Below are 23,320 nucleotides of genomic sequence, written 5' to 3'. Positions count from 1 at the left end.
TAAAAAGAAATAAATATTAGTAATAGCCACGGAGGAGAAAGAAATCCATTATAAATAAATATTTGTGTAGAAATTGCATATTCATTAGATAGGTATAGTTAATGAATTGAAATTTTTATACAGAAATACATAGCTAATAGCATAAATTGAAAACCGCATAATATAGGAAAGTGATACAGAAAACGTACTTTTAATAAACATTTATGAGCGTAAAAGCCCGTTAAAATAATCTTGAATTAATTAGCTGCAACTGCTTAGTAATGTATGCAGTGGTAATGCAGTAAGTGAGCCAGTGCTGATCATTCTTGCATTGTTTATCGCTGCATTATAACGCCTAGGTTGCGAGACCGCGTATAATATACGCGACAGGTCGAGACGCCAATCGGGGAGGGAACGAACCGCACACCAGTTTAGCCTCTGCGCTAACCCGGTGCAGGCGAGCGCGGGTGACGTGCGGATGTACGGGGCGTCCCCCTGCCTCATACCCCGATTGCCAACTCAACCTGTCGCGGACTATAGGTACGCGACTCGCCACTGAAAACAAATTGATTGTAAGTACTAAGCTCGGTACAACGTTATATCCTGTTTATATTGTACGCTTTACGACTGAACGTGCGTGTTATTTTGTTTTAGGGTGGAATTATTGTACTCCTCTGGTACTAAAACGAATACACTGCAACACCGAAAGAAAATTACGGTCGATGCAGGCCAAGAGTTATGTAAAGTTGGGTCGGAAGGAGGACGTAAAAAGACTCCTACAATATTCAGTCACGAGAATCGAGTCCACTAATGCCTGACTATTGAATTTCAAACAGTGCCATTGGCTTGAACAAACTGTCACGACATTTAGCTACTTCATATTAAGTCCTGTGTGAATGTACCTACCTGATCTCATGAATAAATGGGATTGGGACATTAGCTTAATCCGGCGACATCGTCCGCGTGGACTACACAAATTTCAAACCCCTATTTTACCCCGTTAGGGATTGTATTTTCTAAAATCCTTTCTTAGCGGCTGTCTACATCATAATACCTAGCTATCTGCATGCTAATTGTTTCAGCCCGATCCGTCCAATAGTTTGAGCTGTGCGTTGATAGACCTGTCAGTCAGTCAGTTAGCTTTTCCTTTTACATATACAGATTTTTGGAAAATCTCTTGCGATTCAATAAAACTGTACCTATGTATTATGTTGCCGCCTCGACGAATGAGCTACGACCTTTTTTCTTTAATGAATACCTATCGAACATATTATTTTTCTCTTCACCCGAAAAATTTCTTACATGTTGTATTGAGTAAGAAGGTCACGTCTGTACCTACATTTTTCATAAATACTGTAGAATATGTTTTCAAACAAGACTTATGTACCTGAATTCAAGAAACGAAGGCCAAGGTCTTTGACCTATTGAAGCATCAGATTGATTGAAAAAAATAAAAACGATCTGGAACAAAATATAAAAAGCTTCATTTTGATAATACGGACCGTATTATCAAAATGAAGCTTTTATATTTGGTTGTCTAATGGACGTAGAAAATATTGCACAGATTCATTGAAAAAATCCAATTTAATGAAATTACCTAATTTATCGATATGCCAGTTATGCCAGTGCCAGTGCCTAATACCTACTTATGTATACTTATATATTTACAATTTGAGGTTAAGTTTACAACATACAAAAATTTTACTGTCCATTTCGGTCTATAGAAATCCTGTCAGCTTGTCTGTTCGTACCTCGATAAAAACTGTTCAGCGATTTATAATTTCTTTCTGAAGCATACGAGGCGAAGGCAAATTATCAAGACTGTTTGAAGTTACCTAAGTAAGTAAGTAGTTGTGGAATGTCGCGAAAATACTAACATCTCCAACGCAAACGGAATCGTAGCAGGAACCTGCTAGATTTTAAAATAAGCGAACCCTAAAAAAAATAATTTTTAAATAAGCGATAGGTACCTACCTATGTAAATTGCATCGTAGAAAGTTTTTATTGAAAAACTTGAAAAGCTCATGAAAATGGATGGCGATAGCAAATATTTCACCGTACGTCTTATAAATGTGAAAGTTATATTTGTACTCATAAATCAAATTCATTTGAAATGGTCTTATTTTAATTGATTTTATTAGTTTGATATTTATATTCTTCTTTTGATATGTTGCTACCAGTCATTAGTGTGTTTGTTTATATATTTGGTTAAATTTAGTTAAAACCCCGTCGCATGCAGTATTGTGCGATCAGCCTTATAATACGGCGTTTACACCAAGCTCTAAATGTAGTACTTACTGTACCTAGTTGCATTGTTGCCATATTTTATTGTTTACACTGAAACCAAGTTGTGGCGGGAGTTTCATACAAAGGTAAAATTATGTTGACTTAGACCAGCGCGGTCTACAAACTTCGGCCAGCTGATCAAAACCGGCGCGGCCCGCGGGTCCTAGCTGAAAACGCCTGGCCCGCCATAGTTTATTATGACCACACATTTAAATACAATTATCCCTACATTATAAATACAATTATTTATAATGTAGGGAAGTCATACAAATCAATATGGTACCAGTGGTAGATGCAGTTGACGATTCAAAATACTTGTAAAAGTTTAATCGAATAAAAATATTTTTATTTTTTTTAAATAAGATATCAAATGTTTCTTGATAGCCTTTTGGACTACCGCAGTGGAGGAATCTGTGAGTCCCTTAGACTAAAAAGTTTGGAGACTCCTGAAGAGTCCTGACATAGTATTTTTTATTACAAGAGAGAGACAAAATATGCCTGATACAATGAAATAACAAGTTTGAATTACTTTTCACAAGTTTTCTCGAAAACTAGTACCTATAACAACTTTTTTGTTAGTGTGAATTAGTGAGGGGTAAAGATTATGGTGTACCTGCAAACCTTTTAGAAATGGCCTTGTCCGCATATTATGTGATGTATAAACCTCAGGCATTAATTAATAATGCAAAAGGACTGTCTAGTTATAATGAAGTTATTTAAGATTAAGGAGAATTAAGCGGATATTCGCAGGGTCAGGCCGAGGGTTCACTCCTGGGAGTGGAGAAAACGACTCATTGACGATAATGCGCTCCCTAATATATAATCTCGGTCAGCTTAATTCATATTACAACGGCGTTATATACTTATGTTTGTGCTGTACCTAATTTGGAAAAAATGCCACAAATTACGTATATTTTTTTTATTATTTATGCCACCAGCTTTATGTGCTTTCTTTCTTCTGCTGTGCGTGAACAATTGTAGGAAATCGAATCATGGATGAAATACTCTAACCAACTGTGCTGGTTGATGATGAGCTTATTAATTCAAAATGTGCGACTTAAAATGTGTATTATTTGCCTAATTAGTAGGCATTTGTTAATAATATAAGAATCATCCCCAACCAATTGTACCAAGCTTACCTGAGGTAATAAGATCATCTATCAATTTATCAAGGATCATTATGATGACTCTATGACGTCAACTCATCTTAGTTGTAGGTACTAATATGGTGTTTATTCATTTTCGCTTCAATTAATTACATGATAACACACCATGGCGACAGATGTAGCGACAAGTCATTTACTTCACATTATCTTGTCCACACTAAATTGCTTTATTAGACAAATAAATTAAGCGGTGCTATGCCGTCGATGACGTTGCAACGACCCTGTTTTGAATTCCCTCGGTAATTTACGACGCACACATGTCTAGCCCAACGTGACTCATACATTCTAGGCTACTTATTAATAAACATAATATAAAGGAAAAATAAACTGCTTACTTCCTTTTGCGTGCCTGCAAACATAAAACTTTTTCGTGCGTATCCTAACGAAAACATAAATTAAGTAAATTTACTACGCTTTATAGAGAGCATCCCCTTCATTACAATATGTTCGTAACGACACCGAGGGTCACTGGGTAGTCAAATCTCCCCTACACGAATTCGAAGACTCCGGATCGGCGAAATTATCAAAACTTTTTAACTTACAACTTTTCCTAGGCTAGCTATTCGATTCTTTCCTTCATTTGCCTTCCCTGTCTCACGTTAAAGATAGGTCCACATCAGGGGCAAAACCGTTTGTCTCGAAGTTCTCAAACAGTACACGTACGGTGTGCTCAGTGCTGGTTTTGAGGCAGACGCGGCGTTTTCAGTTCTCGTAGTTGCGATGCCGGCGGCGCACGTCACCTCGCCTGCCCTCCGACGTTACGTGCCGACGATCGCGCCGATACACAACTAATAAATCACGGGAACCGAACAAAGTAAAATCCTGACGGAGAGATTATAACTCGATATGAGATAACAACGCACGACTCCGGTGATTAATTGCCAAAAGTCCGTTCAACTCGGATGATTCGAACGGAAGCGTAATCTCGCCGGGACTAGATTTAGATGCGTAATGTAAACAGATAAACATTGTTGAAGATTTCCGGAGATGATTGTTTGATTGTTGGTTTAGTTTAGCGCATAGTTCATGAATGATAGAGTAGATAGGTAGTGGGTGTGTGAATGTGCTCGGGTAGGTAGGACTGGTCAGTATGGCCGGGCAGGGGCAGTGGACCGCGGGCCTGGTGTGGGCCCTGCTGGCGGCGGCTCTGGCTGACTCCTGGACAGCTTACCAGGAGCAACCTTGCTGTCGGCCGGTGTCGCACCACCGCATCCGGCACCACCGAGGTAAGAAATGATTATTAAATAGGAACATAATACAGTAGGTAGGCATCTACCCACTGCCGAAATTCACTTTTAGTTGGTTCTATAGAGATGATGACATCATTTTTTTCCCTCTAAGTACCTAGGTATATGCCAATGAACTATAGTAGTTATTTTTATCTACAATTAGTACAATAGGTATAACATTTAGACGTAAATATGTTACAGTCAAAACAAATTTTAACTGAAATAAGTAGTCAAAGCTTCCCGTAGCGAAACGAAGGTTAAGATGGAACTGACTGGGACTAAGACTTAAAACTATCTACTTTAACTGATAATTTTAGTGAAAAGTACTTTTAACCAATATTCTTTTGAAAAACTATTTTTATCGGAAAAACAGTTAAAACTAGTTTTGACGAAGGACGTTGGTCAAAAGTAATTATGACTGGATAAAAGTTTGGGCTGTAACAGATGCAATTAGAAGCTAGAACATACAGCTACTTGTATAGAATCCTTATTTTACTATACCTATGTATTTCGTGGGCAAAAATTTCCTCAGCGCAAAGTTTCCTCACTGCATTACTCGTCGGCTCCGTCGAACCTCTAATTAATATAATATCATATTTTTACTCTGTGGTTCAACTTTTTAATTCAGATAGGTCTGTATTAGAGGTGTCAAATACAGGTTCATGTGTGTATCACAATATTATCACGTGTTACAGACAAATATTTAATAATTATTAACGTTACATTATTTTGTTACAAAAAAAAAAATTGCTTGAACCGTGAGGCGCAAGCAGAAAAATGGGTGCAATCGATTTTCGACCTTATTGACATAGTCAGAAAACAGCATTTTAGCAATCTATGAATTATACTGAGCAAGAATATGACAAAAAACAACTTTCTCATAACCGTCAATAAGGTCGAGATTTGCTTGCACCGATTTCACCATGAGGCGCAAGCAGATAAATGGGTGCAAGCGATTTCCGACCTTATTGACATAGGGAACAACATTTTAACAATCTATGAATGATACCTACTGAACAAGAATATGACAAAAAACAACTTTCTCATAACCGTCAATAAGGTCGAGAACTAGGGTATAGCTTGTATTTAACTCGATTGATTAAAATTTTAAATTTTACTCTTAATAGGTACCCAATGCATACCTTCGCGACAGGTCGAAATGGCAATCGGGGAGGGAATGCCCCGCACACCCGCACGGCCCCTGTACTAACCCAGTGCGGGCGAGCGAGGGTGACGTGCGGGTGTGCGGGGTGTCACCCCCGCCTCATACCCCGATTGCCATCTCAACCTGTCGCGGAATACAGTACCTAGTACCTACCTATGTATGTAAAAATAAAAACAAGTAGAACGATAAAGCAATGTCAAGTAGATACCTACCTACAATACAATAGGTAGGTAAGTTTACCTAGTTACCTATAAAAAAATCTTTTTAGTAGGTAACTACTATATTTATTATCATACATTTCTACATATTTATTATCATACGAATTATAAAATGATGATGATGATTTCTAAAAAGAACAATACCACTTCACGTACCTAACCTATTACCTATAATACTTAAATGTATGATAATACCTACACTTTGAAAAACATTTTCTCATACGATTTATAAAATGACGCAAGTATTTCCAAAAAGAACAAATCTACTATAATAGGTATTATTAACGCGCGACACAAATCTATCACAACACAAAAATGTACCTAATCTACATTATTTTGCCTAATCTACATTACAATTATTCGCATTAAATATTTATCGACACTCAAGTTCACAAATAAATAAAACTGCATTCAAAATTTATTACGAAACAAACAAAATGATAAAAATACTAGCCGCATACTCGTATCATCACAGTCAACATGTAACAGGCCAATACGAAAATTCGATGTAATAATTATTCACCGTCGAATCGCGACGATATTTGTATTCAGCTGTACCTACCTAATATATTTTATTCTAATATCGTCGCTCGGTCGCGCCGCGCGCGGCGTATCAAAGATCGAACGCCTGAGTTATTTTTTAGGAAGGATTTTCTCAAATTTTCACTACTTATTATATATTGTATTCAATTTTGTTTTAATCTAAAAACGAATATCTTGAATACATTTATATATTTAATAAATTTATTAGGTACATTATTTTTTGACACCTCTAGTCTGTATACCTAGTATAATGTGCGACCATATGAGTAGTTAAAACAACGACGCTCAGTCCGTTCTTACTTCTTATCAATATAAGACCACGAGGTGTTCGACAGTTCGTACTCGTACGTTATCTGGAGAGCATTAGTCATAGGTAAATATTTAAACTGGGGGACTCAGAAAGTGCACGAAGGTATAAAATGAGTTCATATGAAAGATAAGGCGAAGTTATGTAATGTGAGTAGGTAAAGTGATTCTAACCAACCTACCTACACCTAGCCACCTACCTACGTATAATTTTTAAACTTATTACTTAATATTTAATAATAATTTATCTACCCAAAAAGCTATTATGGTACCACAGGCTGTTGCTTTAAATCTCATCGTCTTCGAATAACCGTGACATTTTTACGAAGCTAAATTCTCGAAACTAGCACTTTTAATATTGGACTGATGACTTTCATTTAAGTAAGTACCCTACCGCCTTCACATGGAATAAAAATATTTCAGCCCAAAATTTTTCTGTGTTAATATATCAGGGAGACAGCAGCGCATCAAGAGCGGGTGCCATAGCACCCGCTCTTGATGCGCCTCTGCCTATGCCTCTCTCATCGAAAGTTGTATTTTTGTTCCGTTTGCTGTGGAGCTGGCCATGGGGTCTAAAGGTCTGTACGCACCTAAGCTGCGCTGCACGTCAGTGCACGTCGCGGCACAGAGCGTTAAAATATTATTTCTATCACTTTGTATGGCGCATATTGCACTAGAGCGGCGCTGCACAGCGCTTCACCGCGCGTTGCCACGCGTCGCGGCTGGGAGAATATTGTGAAGCACAGCGAAGCGCAGCGAAGCGACGCGCGGTGCAGCGACACTAGTGCGACATACCCAGCGGCGCGTTGCATCGCTTCAGAATGCGTACGGCGCTAGGATAAGATACACGCGCATCGAGTTAAGTATTTAATGTATAGGCGTAATAGACCTCAAAATAAATAACGTAGTTTTAATTTTTGGCACATGACGGGCTCTTAAAAGTATATCCTCAAAATTCCAAACCCCTAGGATGTCGGCTTCCACCCTTTCCCTCTTCAATGTCGCTCATCTTGCGACGTTGTTGTTCGTACGCGATCGGGCATAGAAGTGACGCGAGCTGCCGCGTACTGCAGTTGTAGTGCGGTAGGTACCGTGAGCGGCCTGAAGTGTCGCTTTCTGCAGTCGGACTGAAGCGACGCGCAGCGCAGCTCAGGTGCGTACAGATCTTTAGTGTTAAAAAAATACCGCGGTTAATCGCCTCATCTGGTGACAGAAGGGCTGGCTCATATTTTGCGCAAAGGATTGACCCGACTGTCCAGCGCGGAAATACAGCCAGTATTCTTGGCAACATTTCACACGGGCATGATTTGTACAGTATTTAGACAAGGCTAGCTTTAAGTTTTATTGTATCATTTTAAAATTGTACTTATTTCGTTTTAACTTTTAAACATCTTTCAAAATTCACATAATGTACATGAATCAATGGATACAATGCAATTTAGAATTGCGATATCTTCGATCCTTGAATCTTGAAATTAACGAAAAACATTAAAGTAAAGCAAAAACTCTACAAGTCTAAACCACAGAATATATAAGAGTTAAAATATATTTTGTAACTTGTAATGTTAGCTAATTACCTGTTACTTGTATTATTAATTATGACAATAAAGTTACAAAAATTCAGTAATTAAATTTAATTTCATTCTTCATTAAGTAAACGCATTTCCTACCGCTCGCTACCGCTTTTATTCTAATAACTATAATATTACGTGAATAGTTAATATCCAAATTGATGAGAAGTTATAAGGCATAAAAAGGGCAGGAAGCTAATTATTCATGAACCTTTCTCCCCTAGCATAAAAATAGCAATAAAATAATATTTGAGGACGCTTTTACAAGCTGTAATAAAAACGCATGTTCAAAAGTCTCACGCAAAGTCATGTCCATTTTGGTCCACCATGGGTATATAATTATTATTATTATTTGCGGGAGTCCGCACGAATCTGCAAAGTCGAAAGGGTAGGTATAATTTTAATGACTGTTAATAAATGACTGAGAATCAAGTTAACAATCATTGATATTTACTTAGGTACGAAAATAGCAATTAACAGTCGTTAATTAAAATTAGAGGTTAGAGTTTTCGATTTATTCCGGTAACGATAAACCACGATAAACACACAAAAGTATGGTGGAGCAAATTTTTATAGTAATGTAAAAATACGGAAGAGTATAATTGAGTAAAATACAGATAAAACAATTTTACTATTTTTACCATAAATGGCATATCGCTGTAACTAGGCTTTAGCTGAATTATATAGTGATTTCAACAGACTTGGCTTCAAGTCGAAAAGCTCCGAAAAGTAAATTTTCTTATTTTAACCACGCTTTAAGTATAATTCCTATCCAAAACGATTTTGTTGTTATTTTTTGTTTCTGTAATGACAATAAATGACACAAATAAATAGATTAAAGTCATTTTTCTGGCGACAATAAACGCATTTTTATGTCGCTGTAATGTTTAATTTAAGCGACGCATAGCCCGGGCCGAATTCTTTTCGGACATCTATAGGAGAAACGGGAGCAATTGACCATCATTAGCAAGTAACATACATTCTCCAGGCTAAAGCGTCCGCTTGAGCACGAAAAACGTACCATATTAAAATATCTTCCACAGATTCATAGCCTTGCTATCATATTTTTACCCTCGTTCAAATTTTATTACGGTTATTAGAATAACAACACAATGAGTCATTTCATTTCAATGAAATTTGATAACAAATTAACAACTATGTAGTAAAATAAACGAAAAAAATAATTTCATTATAAACTCGATTCAAATTACATAGTTTTGAATTTAGGTATAAATATGTAATTTAGTTCAAAGCTTTTTAACCTATCTACCTAGGAAAGGCTCTTTTATAGTAGGCTTAAACATAATTATTGAATTCCTTTCTACTATAAAATGAAATAGTTTCTCATCGACCTAATAATATTGTCATTTCTTTTTGCGTATATGGTGTGTTCATTACTATAATATCAACATCCTTAATCTTAAAAACAATGAAACTCGTCGAATCACAATCCTCACCTACTTACTCTACAAGAGTCGGTTTGTAAAAAGTCGCAAGAAGCAAAAAAAGGCTTTGAATGCCTGATAGGTTCCAGTTGTCAGGGGAGAGACCGGGCCTGGCCTGCCAGGGGGGGAGGATCACTGCAAACCGGATTCATGCGCTCGCGCAGGTAATTGACTCCGAGCCGACGCGGCGGCTAAATTAAGCCATAACAGAGCTAGTATAATCGAACTATAAACGATGTAACATACATAGTTTTATTATAATGTTAGCGCTACATCATTAATATGGAATTCCCATTATGTTTGTTTCTCAACACGATGTTAAGATGTGATAGGTGTCTATTATTTTTATTTATTGTAATTTTATTTGAAGGTTTTCTTAATAGGTAGGTATGTATTTAAATACTGAATAGGCAATGAGTTATCTTTTGGAAAAGTTAATAATTGCATTAGGTTTAGCAGTAGTAATTATAGAATAGTACGTATAAGTGGGTGGGTACTTGAAGGCACTTTACGTAGGTACCTGTACTTATTTCTATACATCTTTAGTAAAGATGCTCAGCAATCAGCTGTCAGCATGAAGCGAGGCTTCTGTATTCGGCCGCTTGTTCTGTTATGTAAGAAAAGTTTTAAGAGGAGACGAGCAAATTAATTAAATAAGTAAATAGAAATGCTATCAACCTAATCTGGTAACGTGCAGAGAGAGGTTACCCTTGTCAGAGCAGTAATTTAGGCGATTACCACATGTCACCGCGGAGCGATGTGATAAGTTAATCGCGACCTACCAAGCAGTAATTCCATCGATCCCCTAGGGCCTAGAGTCACTGTATTGACATTATAAATTATAGTCTAGTATAATTAGTAGTACATTCTATTGTAAAATATTAGCTAACCCGCCCCGGCTTCACTCGGGTGAGATTTAGGAATTCGGCGTGGGGGTAGTTTTCAAAAACTCAGAAATAGGTACCTACATAGGTTGCTTTTGTAACCGATACTTTAATGGAATTTTTATGGAAATAACTTGAAAAATTATGGACTTTCATACATACTTTTCAATTCAAAATAAATTATTATTATTATTAAAAAAAATAAAAAACATTCATCCCCTATTTAACCCTCCTTGGGAGTAGATTTTTCAAAAATCGTGAAACAGTAAAATAATACTTTAAAATAACAGTAGAATCAACAGTACCTTATGTATGATATTATGTACTAACTAATAGCAGTTAATACTATAAGTAAACGCGGAACATAAAAACACCATTGCTCATAACAAAAATAAAAATAAAATTTGTTTATTTCAGACCTTGGCCCTATTGTGTTAACTAAACTACCTATTTACTTAAAAAAATGATGGTCTACATAAAAGCCTAAAATAAACATAATATAAATACAAAGACATAAACTATTTTCGCACTTTCTCTCGCTTTTCTCGCTAACTTTTCTTCGCAAATTAAATAAAGTCTAGTCAGGAATCCAAAAAGACGACGTCCTAAATGTAAAATAAACTTCAGTTTAGTCGGGTGCTTAGTAAACTTTAATACAAATTACGAGACATCAAAGTCATATGTGGTCAGGGGGCAATAATGGGGCACGAAGCGTGTGGTCCGGATTAGAAGGCTGACCAATCGTTCTGACACCACTCAGACCACTGGATCTTACCTTAGTAATATGGACTATTCAGAGAGCTCAGAGCTGCCACTTGGTATGAGATACCGCTATTCGTAAAACTCACGTACAAAAAGAAACTATGATAGTTACTTTCCTGAAGATTAAAGGCCTATTTCATTGAAGATAAAGTAGGTGTAAGCATTTTTAACCGACTTCCAAAAGAAGGAGGTTCTCAATTCGGTCGGTTTTTTTTCTACAGGTAGGTACATGTAAACCGAATTCTCCGACATTTCTGGACCGATTTGTAAATTTTTATCTCAACAGAAAAAGTTCGTGAGATGATCTTATATAAACATTTTTGGATCCAAGCTGCAGGGTTACTGCCCGCCTAAGTTATGAAGATTTAGGAATTACTGTTGATAGTGAAATAATATTGTATACTTGCAATAATGCAGTGATAACATCGACAAAACAACATAATATCTATGAGTCAGATATGTACTACATGTGTGGTAAATATAAGGTGCATTTAGTAAATAAATATAGTAATGTTAATTTTAACTCTACGCTAAATTGATAACACTTTAAATAAATATTAAAAGCACTCGCATTCCACTAGCCAGCGAGATGGTGCTCGCAAATGAAGAGTACTGTTGTCCGCAATAATTTTTAAGGAGACGTCAGAATTTCCACGTTTTCCCGCTGCAAAAACCTAGTTGTTCGTGAATCGTGATACAAAGTAGCTTGCTCCAAAAGTTATGCTTATGAAATGTAATAGCAAACAGATAGCTTGTATTCTGAGCTTAAATAACGGTAACAAGCGCTGAGCACAATAACCACTACAAATCATCATTTAATCTTTGTATTGTTGTTTCATCTATTCATTTGCTTTCCTGTGCACCGTCATCGTTAATCAAGCGGCTTTAACACAGGTTTGGACCTGTTAAACATTTTAATTCATGAGCCTTTACTTGTATCGAAGTATGAAGTTTGTTTTATGGGGCTGATTTAAAAGAACCTTTCGGTCTTTTGACTACTGTACTTTTTTAGTATCCTTTCCTCCTATTTTTTTTTAAATGGTTAGGTATATATATCTAGGTACTTTCCGATTAAATCATAACAGTGATTGATTTATTGAATAATTCATTTGCTTCGTACTGTACATAGAATCCGTTTGGAGATCGTTGACTGTGCCCTGATAATATTCAGAACCATACAAGAACTAAAACTGTCTAATTGGCCTCCAATTTGAATATGTCGTAGTGAATAAGGACCCAGACCAATATATTATTATGTAGTTTCATGTATAAGAAGTATGAACGTATACTATCGTGACTAAATACGTGAGCAAAGTCGGTTTTTTCTTCATTTATAATAACGTATCTTATTACCAGCGTAAAGCTGACTTATACATCTACCTGTATAAAAATCCTACCATACGAATACAAAATACGTCAAGAGCTAGTTTGAAATAGGTCTGATAGTGAATAATGTGAAATTTTGTATTCAGGTGATATCGATTAGAACCGCATTGGGCTATCTATAATGTTCACATAATTAAAGGGGCTTTATTGGGCGTGTAGAGTCGCTCACGAGCAGGCTCGCGGAGGTTTGTGTAAATCGAACTGACAGACGTGCACCTCAGAGTGACCGACGCGGCTTGAACCCTTCTATCCGAGATAAATCACTCCCAGTACAGTGTAATTTGAAACACGTGCATTTCACAAGACGAAAATAAAATTAGACCGTGTTTTGTGAAGTTAAAAGACACGTTTGGTTTGTTTAATTGCAGATGACATTAAAAAGTTGTTTACAAAGAGAAACTCGATAGCAGTTACTCTGACAAGAAAATCAAAACATTTCTCACTTGCTGACTTTTTTGTTTATTTAGAATTATATATATGTTAATAATCTTTTTTTATTCATCTTTTCGATGTTTAATTACTAGCTGATGTCCGCGACTTCGCCCGCGTGGATTTCGGTTTTAAAAATCCCGTGGGAATTATTTGATTTTCCGGCATAAAAAGTAGCTTATGTTGCAAGCTATCGCTGTACCAAATTTTGTCCAAATAGACAGATAGACACACTTTCGCATTTATAATATTAAGTATAGGTAGAAGTATGGACTAGACAATGTTTGCAAGTCTGCCCTTTTTAGGTTTTTCGAAAATCTCATGGGGACTCTTTGATTTTACGGAATAAAAAGGAGCCTTTAACTTTATCCATCCCCGAGAATCGAGATGCAAACTATCTTTGTACCCGTAAAAATCCGTTAAACGTATGGGTCGTCAAAAGGTAGCAGACAGACAGACACACATTCTCATTTACCTGTAAATAATAGGAATAATGTTACGAATAATGTTTTTTTATACAGGTATGGCAAATAAGTATAGCCAAATCGTAAGCAGTGTCAATTTAACAGCAAAAGCTGTGATTTGATGTGCCTACTGGCGAGTATCATAATTGGGATTTGGAAATTCATCAAAAACATTTTCAGCCATTTAAGCAGAAACTTTTTCCATTATTGAACGCTTTTAACACAATAATATACCAACGTTTCACTGTAATATTACAGATACTTATATCGTACAGAAATGAAGCTTATGATTAGGTACACTTTAGTTGAAGTTGTTTGCGAACTGTTTTTGGTTTTAATGCAGTCAACAGTGTCTTTATTTCGAAGAATTATGTAATACTACGCGTGAGTTTCGATTTTTAAAATTCCCGTGGGAACTCTTCGATTTTCCGGGATAAAAAGTACCTAGCCTATGTTCTGCCCCGGGATGCAAGCTATCTCTGTACCAAATTTCGTCAAAATCGGTTCAACGGATGGGCCGTGAACAGCTAGCAGACAGACAGACAGACACACTTTCGCATTTATAATATTAGTATGGATTTTACGCAGGAATAATTTTATTAATCAATTCATTACTTTTTTTACACAGCTAAAAAATCAACTTCATCATATTTATTCTTGAATATTCGTTAATGATAGTTATCACTTCGAACCTTGCTTGGTAGGAGAATAAACTAACCGCATTTCTGCTGCTCACGTCGTTCGTTACATGATATGTATAATACGTAGGTAGTAGGTATCTATTTTGTAAGCTACGTAGATGACTATTGCCTTCAAACATGGAACAGTAGCCCGGTTACATGTCGATAAGACCGACAACATGACACTCATTCAGGAATACGACCTAGGCTCGGCACGAGCGTTATCCGAGGACAGCTGCAAGAGCAAATGTCAAGGTATAACTCTTGTACCAGCTTATAGCTAACGTTGAAAATTGAAATTTTCAATTCATTGTACTTATTGGTACTTTTAGTTCAACACAATCCATAGTAATATTACACTTAAATGCAAAACTCCTGTTACCTTTTTTCGACACATCCATTTAACTGATTTTGACGGGTACTGATAAAGCTTGCATGCGGGAGCTGGAATAAGATACTTTATATGTCATAAAATCAAAGATTTCCCGATGGAGTTAAAATAATCTAAAACCATGCGGACGGAGTCCTAGCCGATAGAAGGACTAGCTGGCGCATCCTCGTTGATTTAGGTTTAAAAAAAATCCCGTGGGAACTCTTTCATTTTCCGGGATAATAAGTAGCCTATGTCACTCTCCAGGTCTTTAACTATACCCAAGCAAAAATCACGTCAATCCGTCGCTCCGTTGCAACGTGATTGAAGGACAAACCAACAAACCAATAAACTTTTTCAATAGTCTTCTCTAAAAAAGTACATTACTTATAGAGAAGATAAAAAGTTATCGGTGGTAATTAATTTAAAATCATTAAATTTCCAAATGATTGGTCTCACTAACTCCCATCGATTTCGATTCGTTGCACTGAATTAGAAGTAGATACAACAAAAAAAGCAACCCGATACAGTCCCGGGGCAATTACTTTCATTTTTTTGCGACTCATACCTGCCGGCTTGTGTTTATGGCAGCGCTTAGTTGAGTGGAATGATTTTGTAAAACTGTTGGACAGACTCCAAAAGCCTTGGGAGAACAAACGATACAAAATAAAGTCAAATGGAAATGAGTGAATCTACCGGGACTCAGCGGAGGGAAATCTGATTATGTTATTTGATGCTGAAATTTGTTTCGGCGATATGGATAAGTGTAATTCAAATGAAGTTAACGATTTAGGTACCTAGTATTTATCTTAGTTTATGAGTTTCATGTAGCGGTGCGATATAAAAGTCAATTTTACTAAAAATATTATATTTTAATATACATGATATCTAATAAAATATAACCTTTAATTAAAATTTTTTTTTAGGGAGGACGTTATTAAAATACATTAAGTTTACTTAATCTAATAACACAGTTTTACGATACATAGTAAAACTGTGTTAAAAATGAGCAAAGTATATGATTAGGTACCTATTTTTAAATAATAGCAAACAAGACATCATGAACTTGTTTTTCAGGTCACAAAAACTAATTTTATTAAAGTATTCGTATAAATTCTCATTGAATTCTTAGAACCTAAACTAAGTTTAGTGTTTCAATTGTGTTTTCTACAGAATAACGTGCGTGTATAACATCGCCGTCTATTGTAAACGTTCGCGGATATTTTGTATTGAATTTCCTCGACGCGCGATCGCGGTAATCTAACGGAAGTGATAAACTGAACCCGAATGGATATTTTGTTTTTGGCTAAAGTGTAGATTTCTATTTACTGTACCTTCGATTGATCTAAGATATAGACCGTATAATGATTTAGGTCAAAAGCCTTATTAGGTACTTTGTTCCGTTTACCGTGAAGACCTTGGGGCCATGGAATCGTGTAAAAAAAAATTTACGGGACATTATCTGGTGACAGAAGGGCTGGCTCATTTTTTGCGTAATGGATCAGCCTGGCTGTCCAGCGCGGAAATGCAGCCAGTATTCTTGGCACCATTCCACGTGGGCATAATTTGTAGGTATAGTAATTAGATAAGGCTAGCATTAAGTTTTATTATAATATTTTCAATTAAAAAAAGCCTAATATAGGTTTGTCGATATTTTAGGTTACACACTAGGCCGAAATCATCAAAAAATCTTACAAATGCACATCAATATCGACCAGTAATAAAGTATTCAATTGAAATTTCATAGGAAAGTACCTACATATACGAAAACGTAAGTACCTACTTCATATAAAAACATAGCGAAACTTTTATTATGCCATTTCCTTGCTTTTATAGTGCCTAATTTTACGCCTTAATAGAATACCGACAATAGTAAATTGCGTGCTGGCTCTGGGCTGGCATCGCTCCAGTCATTTCAATTTTATCCCGCGGGACGCTATTTGTAAACATCCCTAAATGATAAACGCATAATTTAACGCCCCAAAACATGAAAAATGGTTCATCCATTTATTTTCTCGATCATATGAGCGTGAAGACGTTCATTCCAGTAATTTATGAGTTCACATAGAGCTCGATATTCTCGCTATGAAAATGTATCGGTTTTAAATTTATGTTCATATAAAATTTATTGTGTGAAACGCCTTATTGCTGTTGCTCTCGAGGCTTTATTGAAATGTTGCAAGTAGGAAACTGAGATTGGATGAAATTTATCACACATTTTCTGTAGCATTTTACTTAGTAAAAGTTAATTTTGTGGCAATTTGCCCGGATTTAGTGTTCAATTGTTAGGAAAGAATTTATCGAAAATGTTTTATTTCTTCTCATCTTTACTAGTAGGTATAGTATAAAAAGAAAACGCAAACCGTTAAAGTTTGTCTGTCTATTCGTTATAACTTCTAATTTTATAGTAGTTTTCAATTCGGTTTTCACCAACACTTAGAAGATTTAACGTGAAAGATAACACATTCCCTTATCTATGTGAATCTGGAGCGTGGATCTAAAATATTAATTAAGTAGGTATGTATATTGTATAGTGTTCGTAAGAATGGTGTTTTGTTTTTGAGAACTAATAAAAAATTTAATCTCAATCTTAAAATCTGCACCGAATAAGAAACAGCTGTAATAATTCGACAGAAAATCACTCAACAGTTTAGCTCTATAAATAAGCACATAACTACGGTAATTTATACATTACTTACTTTTTTTACTCCAACGTTACGGCCTTCCGATAAGAGTTAACGTACGTAATGTAGGCTGGCTCAAGATTTATCTTTAAAATTTTATCGCACCCTAAAATCTAATTCCTGTGCTTACCAGCGTAAAAATATACGATACAATGAGGCTCTCCCTGCTATGTTGTTGTCAGATTTGACATGTCGAGGCACAAAATCCAATTCCCACGAAGCAACAATACATGAGAGCAGAATTCGCGATAGCATCGCAGGCTTCGTCGCCACTGCACATAAATCTGGCTTTGATACATTTTGGTAGGAAGCCAAGTGAGGCGCATCGGACCGCACACACCGCCCCAAACATTTCGTTCTCGGCTCTGAAAAATAACTATTCTGGAACACCCTTTAATTTTTTTTCTATTTTCTATAAATACATTGTTTTAATTTTGAAGAGTTTGGCAAACACTAAATATATTATGTTTAAAACAATTTATCAGTTATTAGAATAGGTAACAGCTGGTAGGTGCCTATTAGCTGTATCTTATTGTTCTCATTCCCTAAAAATGCGAAATTTTTTCACGCCTCATCCGGTCCTAGAGAAAGCTTGCATTCTAGAGACGGATATAAACATACTTATCAACTTTTTATCCCAGAAAAACAAATGGTTCCTTGGGAATTTTTGAAAATGGCAGAAGTCGCGGGTACAAGTAGTTTTTAATATTAATTATTGCATCATGGTTTCTGGCTCTTTTCAACACAGATCTTTTGTGTACAAATCGCTGACTAAATCGAAGTTTCTGCTGCGGTCTTTATTATGCAAATTCGCTTGAAGCCTTGAAGCATTTTATCTTATGCAACAGCTTGAGTTTGGTCTTACTGATACAATGTAATTTAACAATGTCTTGTTGACGATGGGAAGAGTTCGGCATAAGGTACAACGATATCGTATCTTTTTAATCGACTCCCAAAAAGGAAGACGTTGTCAATTCAGTATGCACATTGCTAACCGATGTCCCTGATATTTTTAGACTAATTTCAGTGATTTTTACTCTATAGAAAAAGTTTGCAAAATGCGTCAATATTTTTTTGGATTCTATCCTTCAATCCTGACGCCGCTGCAGGAAGATTGCCTGCCTAAGTTATGGAGATTCAGGAACTGTTGATGATGAATCGATATTGTACGTATCAAGAAATTATTTATCATTGCACCTCTAGTTCCAACTCCCCAAACATGATGTTGCAGAGTAGGTACTGCACTTTTAAGCCATGAGGATTCAGGAACTGTTGATGGTGAATTGTATATACAATTGGTAGGTATATACCAAGCATGACTACATCATTGAAATCCAAGTTCCAACTCTTCAATTATTATTTTGATGCTGCAAGGTATTTAATTTACAAAGGTACAAAGAATCTCTGTACCAAATTGTGTCAAAATCTCTGTCAGAGATTGCATCCTACCTTAATTCACGCGGCATCATCTAGTAGGTATGTTGTGTAGTTATTATAGGTAATCATAATCAACAATATTAGAACGCGAACTCACTCCAGTTTTGTTTTTGTAAAGCGGTTAACGCTTATATCTGCTCGCGATGGCTAACAGCGGCGTAGCTAGCACAAAAACTCAACTCTACTTTGAAATGTTAATGGTCAGCGAAGAAGGGTTTGAAAGCGCTTAATGAATGGGTTTTACGTCATTGCGGATACCCGGCTGGCTTGACTAGCTATCACATCATTATCTAGACGAGTACCTAGTCCTAGCTCGCAATGATGTGGGAACGGATTACTTGCTATGTTAGTTGTTACCGATTCAATTATCTATATCGTCGAGCTTCGTTTATAATATATAAATCATAAGAATTTTTAGGATTTATTATAGTGCTTTGATTCGATCGTGGTATGAATCGTTATAAATATTAATTTGATTTGAACATTTCTTGCAAACTAAATATTTACTCAACTAAGGACGAACTACTGAAAAGGAAACTTTATTTTACGTGAAATTCAATTCAATTCTGTTTATTGCGAATTTCGTTTTATTTTTATTTTATTTTATTTTTTATTTTAGTTAGTTAATAGATCTTAATTTTAATAGATCTTATTTGATCGGACTTACTAATTATATTTGACTAGCTTATGCCCGCGACGTCGTCCGCGTGGATTACACAAGTTTCAAACCCCTGTTTTACTCCTTTAGGGATTGATTTTTCAAAAATCCTTTCTTACCGGATGTCTACGTCATAATACCTATCTACATACTAAATTTCAGCCTGATCTGTCCAGTGTGGTTTGAGCTGTGTTATGTTAAGGAATTCGACAGCCCGAATTCCTTAACAGATTGCAGTCTTTTGCAGATTCTTAAACGATAAAAAAAACTGCAAAAAGACTGGTTCCGTTTTTAACTTTTTTCTTAAAATCTGAAAATTTAACTTCGTTTATGTTCATGACAACTCCGATGTTACAAACGATCGAAAATCCAGGGTTACACCAAAGTCAGATTTTCTCAAACCCTAAGTCCACGTTTTAGTTGCGCGTTGACTGTGTTTGAAATGTTATCGAAAATGCTACGTGTTTGCAGTTGTTTCTGTTCGACTTCGATAATATCAGTCCATCCAGACATCAGTCTTTCTCTGTAGATATAGACGCGGAGCCCACATAAAGGATAGACCGTGTTACGTTAGTGTGGATATTCCCATCGGCCGCCATCACCAGTAATCGCAGTCATCAATCCAAGCTATACCTTCATCCCTCCATTGTGGAAACGTAATAGTTAGTATGCCTACCTCTCGTCTTAGTATTCTTAAGTAGATAAGTGCCTACCTACTTTGTCACTCACTCACATAAAGAATATTGAGTCTTGAATTATAGTTCATAGCCCACTGACGGACAGCGGAAGTAAAAGGGTCCCGTTTTCATCCTTCGGGTACGGAACTTTAAAAATGAGCCACTGAAGTAGATTTTGGCTAGCGTAGATAAAGCACTACGAAATATTAATCATTTTCGTATAATGTTTCGTAAAATAATGTTTACGAACACATTTATCATTTAAAATTTATTATTAATTATTTGTTTGACATGTCAATTGAAATACAAAATAATTGAAATTAATTAAGAATTCGTTTTAATTACGGCCAACGTCAAATTGTTCCATAATTTAAATTAATATCCATTGCCCAAAGCTACAGCTTATACTCGTACATATCAGTTTGAGACTCGCCAGTCTCAGATATGAATGATATCGTACGAGTGAGTTTACCGGTTCACCGATCACGGCTCGAAATTAATTTAGGTTTAAGGCGTCTGACGTCGAGAGAACACGCTCTCTATCAGGATATTTGCGATGCGGCAACTTGTATTCATAGGCGCATCATGCTGTCAGGCCGACGAACACCACTTCGTCGGAATTGATCTGTAAAATTGATTTCCATTCGCCACCGACGAGCAAATGGCCGGGCGACAGCCTTCAGGCGAACGCGCTATTGTTCAAACGCTTTTCGATTGTGTTATGTAGGTACTAGCTCGACAAATTAGGTGACCGACACAAAACATAAAGTGCGTTTTGTCGAACAATCATCTTATTTAATCGGCATTAAATTGCCTATCTCTGTCCTTTTGTTTGGGCTTTATCCAAACGAAAAAATAAGGAAACAAGAAATGGAAATTTCCCTATATTTCGAGGGTCCTTACTAGAATCGTTTTTATTTCTTTGTGATCTTATTTAGTATATATATTTCATAAGGCCGTCGGCTGTGGAATACAAGCAAATTGAATTTCATAGGAATATTTTAGCTGATATGTATTCGAAAGTCTGTGAAGCAAATGGTCATAGAAAAATTGAGTGTGGATTGGAGTGCGACGCAATTTTAGAACAATGAGCTGTGAAATTGGTTTTCAATGAATGTAGAGATAGGTAACCAGAGTTGTTTTCTAAACTCTTTGGACCTCTAAACATGGTGCGCTGAAAACTACCAGGAAGTCTATAAAGTATTCTCTTTTAACTAGCAATCCTAAGTAGTATTCCTTAAGAATATTATTTATTATGTGTTAAGATTTCAAAGTAGAAATAACTTTCTACAACAGTCGACTGACAACGATTTATCTTGTTGGTTGTTTTATCTCGCTCGCTTACTCTAGCAGTTTGTCTACATGATAAAGTAATTAGCTGCAACATGTGACGACAAGATGCAAGATTATCGTAACAGTATGATAGATTGTCGTTGCCTCGATAGATATTCAATACAAATTAGTTAATAAGAGCCCATTAATTTTCTACTGCTGAGAACAGAATAGGCTCATTTGTGAACGAATTATACAACTTGTAGCCATGTTGTATTACACGTGGTTGGCGCTTTAACAATATCAAAAATTACGACAGTAATATTATAAAGCTTCAATAACTCAGCCGACTGAATTCCGAAAGGTCGGCGGTTCAAACCCCACCCGTTGCACTATTGTCGTACCTACTGCTAGCACAAGCTTTACGCTTAATTGGAGGGAAAAGGGGAATATTAGTCATGATTAACATAGCTAATATTTAAAAAAAAAAAGTAATTGAAGCAGTGAGTCATTTCTCGTTTAAAATAGCTTCATTGTAATAGGTGCCTTTGAAAGAAGAAGTTGAAGAAGAAGAAGAAGTTCGATAGCACTGTAATTATTGTCGTTACTAGCTGATGGCGTTAACAGTCGCTTAGATTGTATAGATTTATGTATCAAAAATTTTGGGATTCAGGACAGAAGAGCAACGTCCTAGCAGTCTAAGGCTCTCAGGGCTCGACACAAAAGAGAGACACGAGGTTTGAATTCTGCCGGTTCCGTAATTTTTGATAACCTTTTTAAAAAAATAACGATCGAGTCGGACTCGCACAGGGAAGGTTCCATACTATCGTACAAGGTATACCGAACACTTTTATGTGGATTGTGGAACACTGCAAGTTAATAACGCATAATAATAATAATTAATAACGACGGACAGACGGACAGACGGACAGACGGACAGACAGACAGATAACAAAGGGTTCCTTTTTCCTTTTGAGGTGCGGAACCCAAAAAAAACAGAAAATATACTATAAGGTAGGTACTTAGTACTCTTAAGTCTTATTTTATCACTGCATTAAAGGTGGATTTTTAATTTGTTGTCTTTATGAGTTGTCATTGCACATGCCTGATCTTATGTCTGAAAAGATTCATATCGTAAAGTAAATTTCGAATTATACGACATTACCAATTCCCATTCAAAACATTATTTACATAAGAAAATGTTATATAATCCGGCAACATGTTTGTTTGTCGGGACTTAGGCCCGCAAAAGTAATCGTATTCGAAAGGGATGCCATCGTAAATCTGCCCGGAGCGGAACGGGTTACAGGAACGCAACCATAAATTGACCATCCATACTTTACGATGCACTTCGAAAGGAAACAGGGTCCCGTGTTCTCATACAGAGATACTTGAACTTTGGCAGCTCGTCTGATATTTATTTACCCAGGTATTCCGATTTGTGGTAACTGGAAAAGCTCTCAACCGTAAAAGGCTTTGATCGAAACTATACGATTCAATTCAAATGAGGAGTTGTATCTTATTCCTGAATAATTTTAGGTTGAGAGTGGGATACCTAGTGACAATTTATATGTTGAAGTGTAGTACGTTGGTACGTAGATTAGGTATTGCATAACGTTAACTATATACCTATTCTATCCGTAATCTGTCAATGATCTTACTGGCTACTTAGCAATGATGTTATTTTGTCAAATTTTTTATGGTCAACG

The 23,320-nt window shown here is 36.2% G+C and overlaps 1 protein-coding gene across 1 annotated transcript in view; it reads left to right on the top strand.

The window, feature by feature from the left end:
* Positions 1-4,105: 4,105 nt before the first annotated feature.
* LOC117983353 (semaphorin-2A-like) overlaps positions 4,106-23,320 on the top strand; it is a 63,599-nt gene continuing 44,384 nt past the window's right edge. The window contains exon 1 of the mRNA XM_034969876.2: positions 4,106-4,657. Within this exon, the coding sequence (XP_034825767.1) occupies positions 4,522-4,657 (136 nt within the window). The 5' untranslated portion in view covers positions 4,106-4,521. The remainder of the gene's footprint in view (positions 4,658-23,320) is intronic.

The sequence above is a fragment of the Maniola hyperantus genome, chromosome 6 (genome assembly GCF_902806685.2).
Source record: "Maniola hyperantus chromosome 6, iAphHyp1.2, whole genome shotgun sequence".
NCBI lineage: Eukaryota > Metazoa > Arthropoda > Insecta > Lepidoptera > Nymphalidae > Maniola > Maniola hyperantus.
Note: the sequence above shows the minus strand (reverse complement) of the source record. Positions and strands in the feature narration are given on the sequence as shown.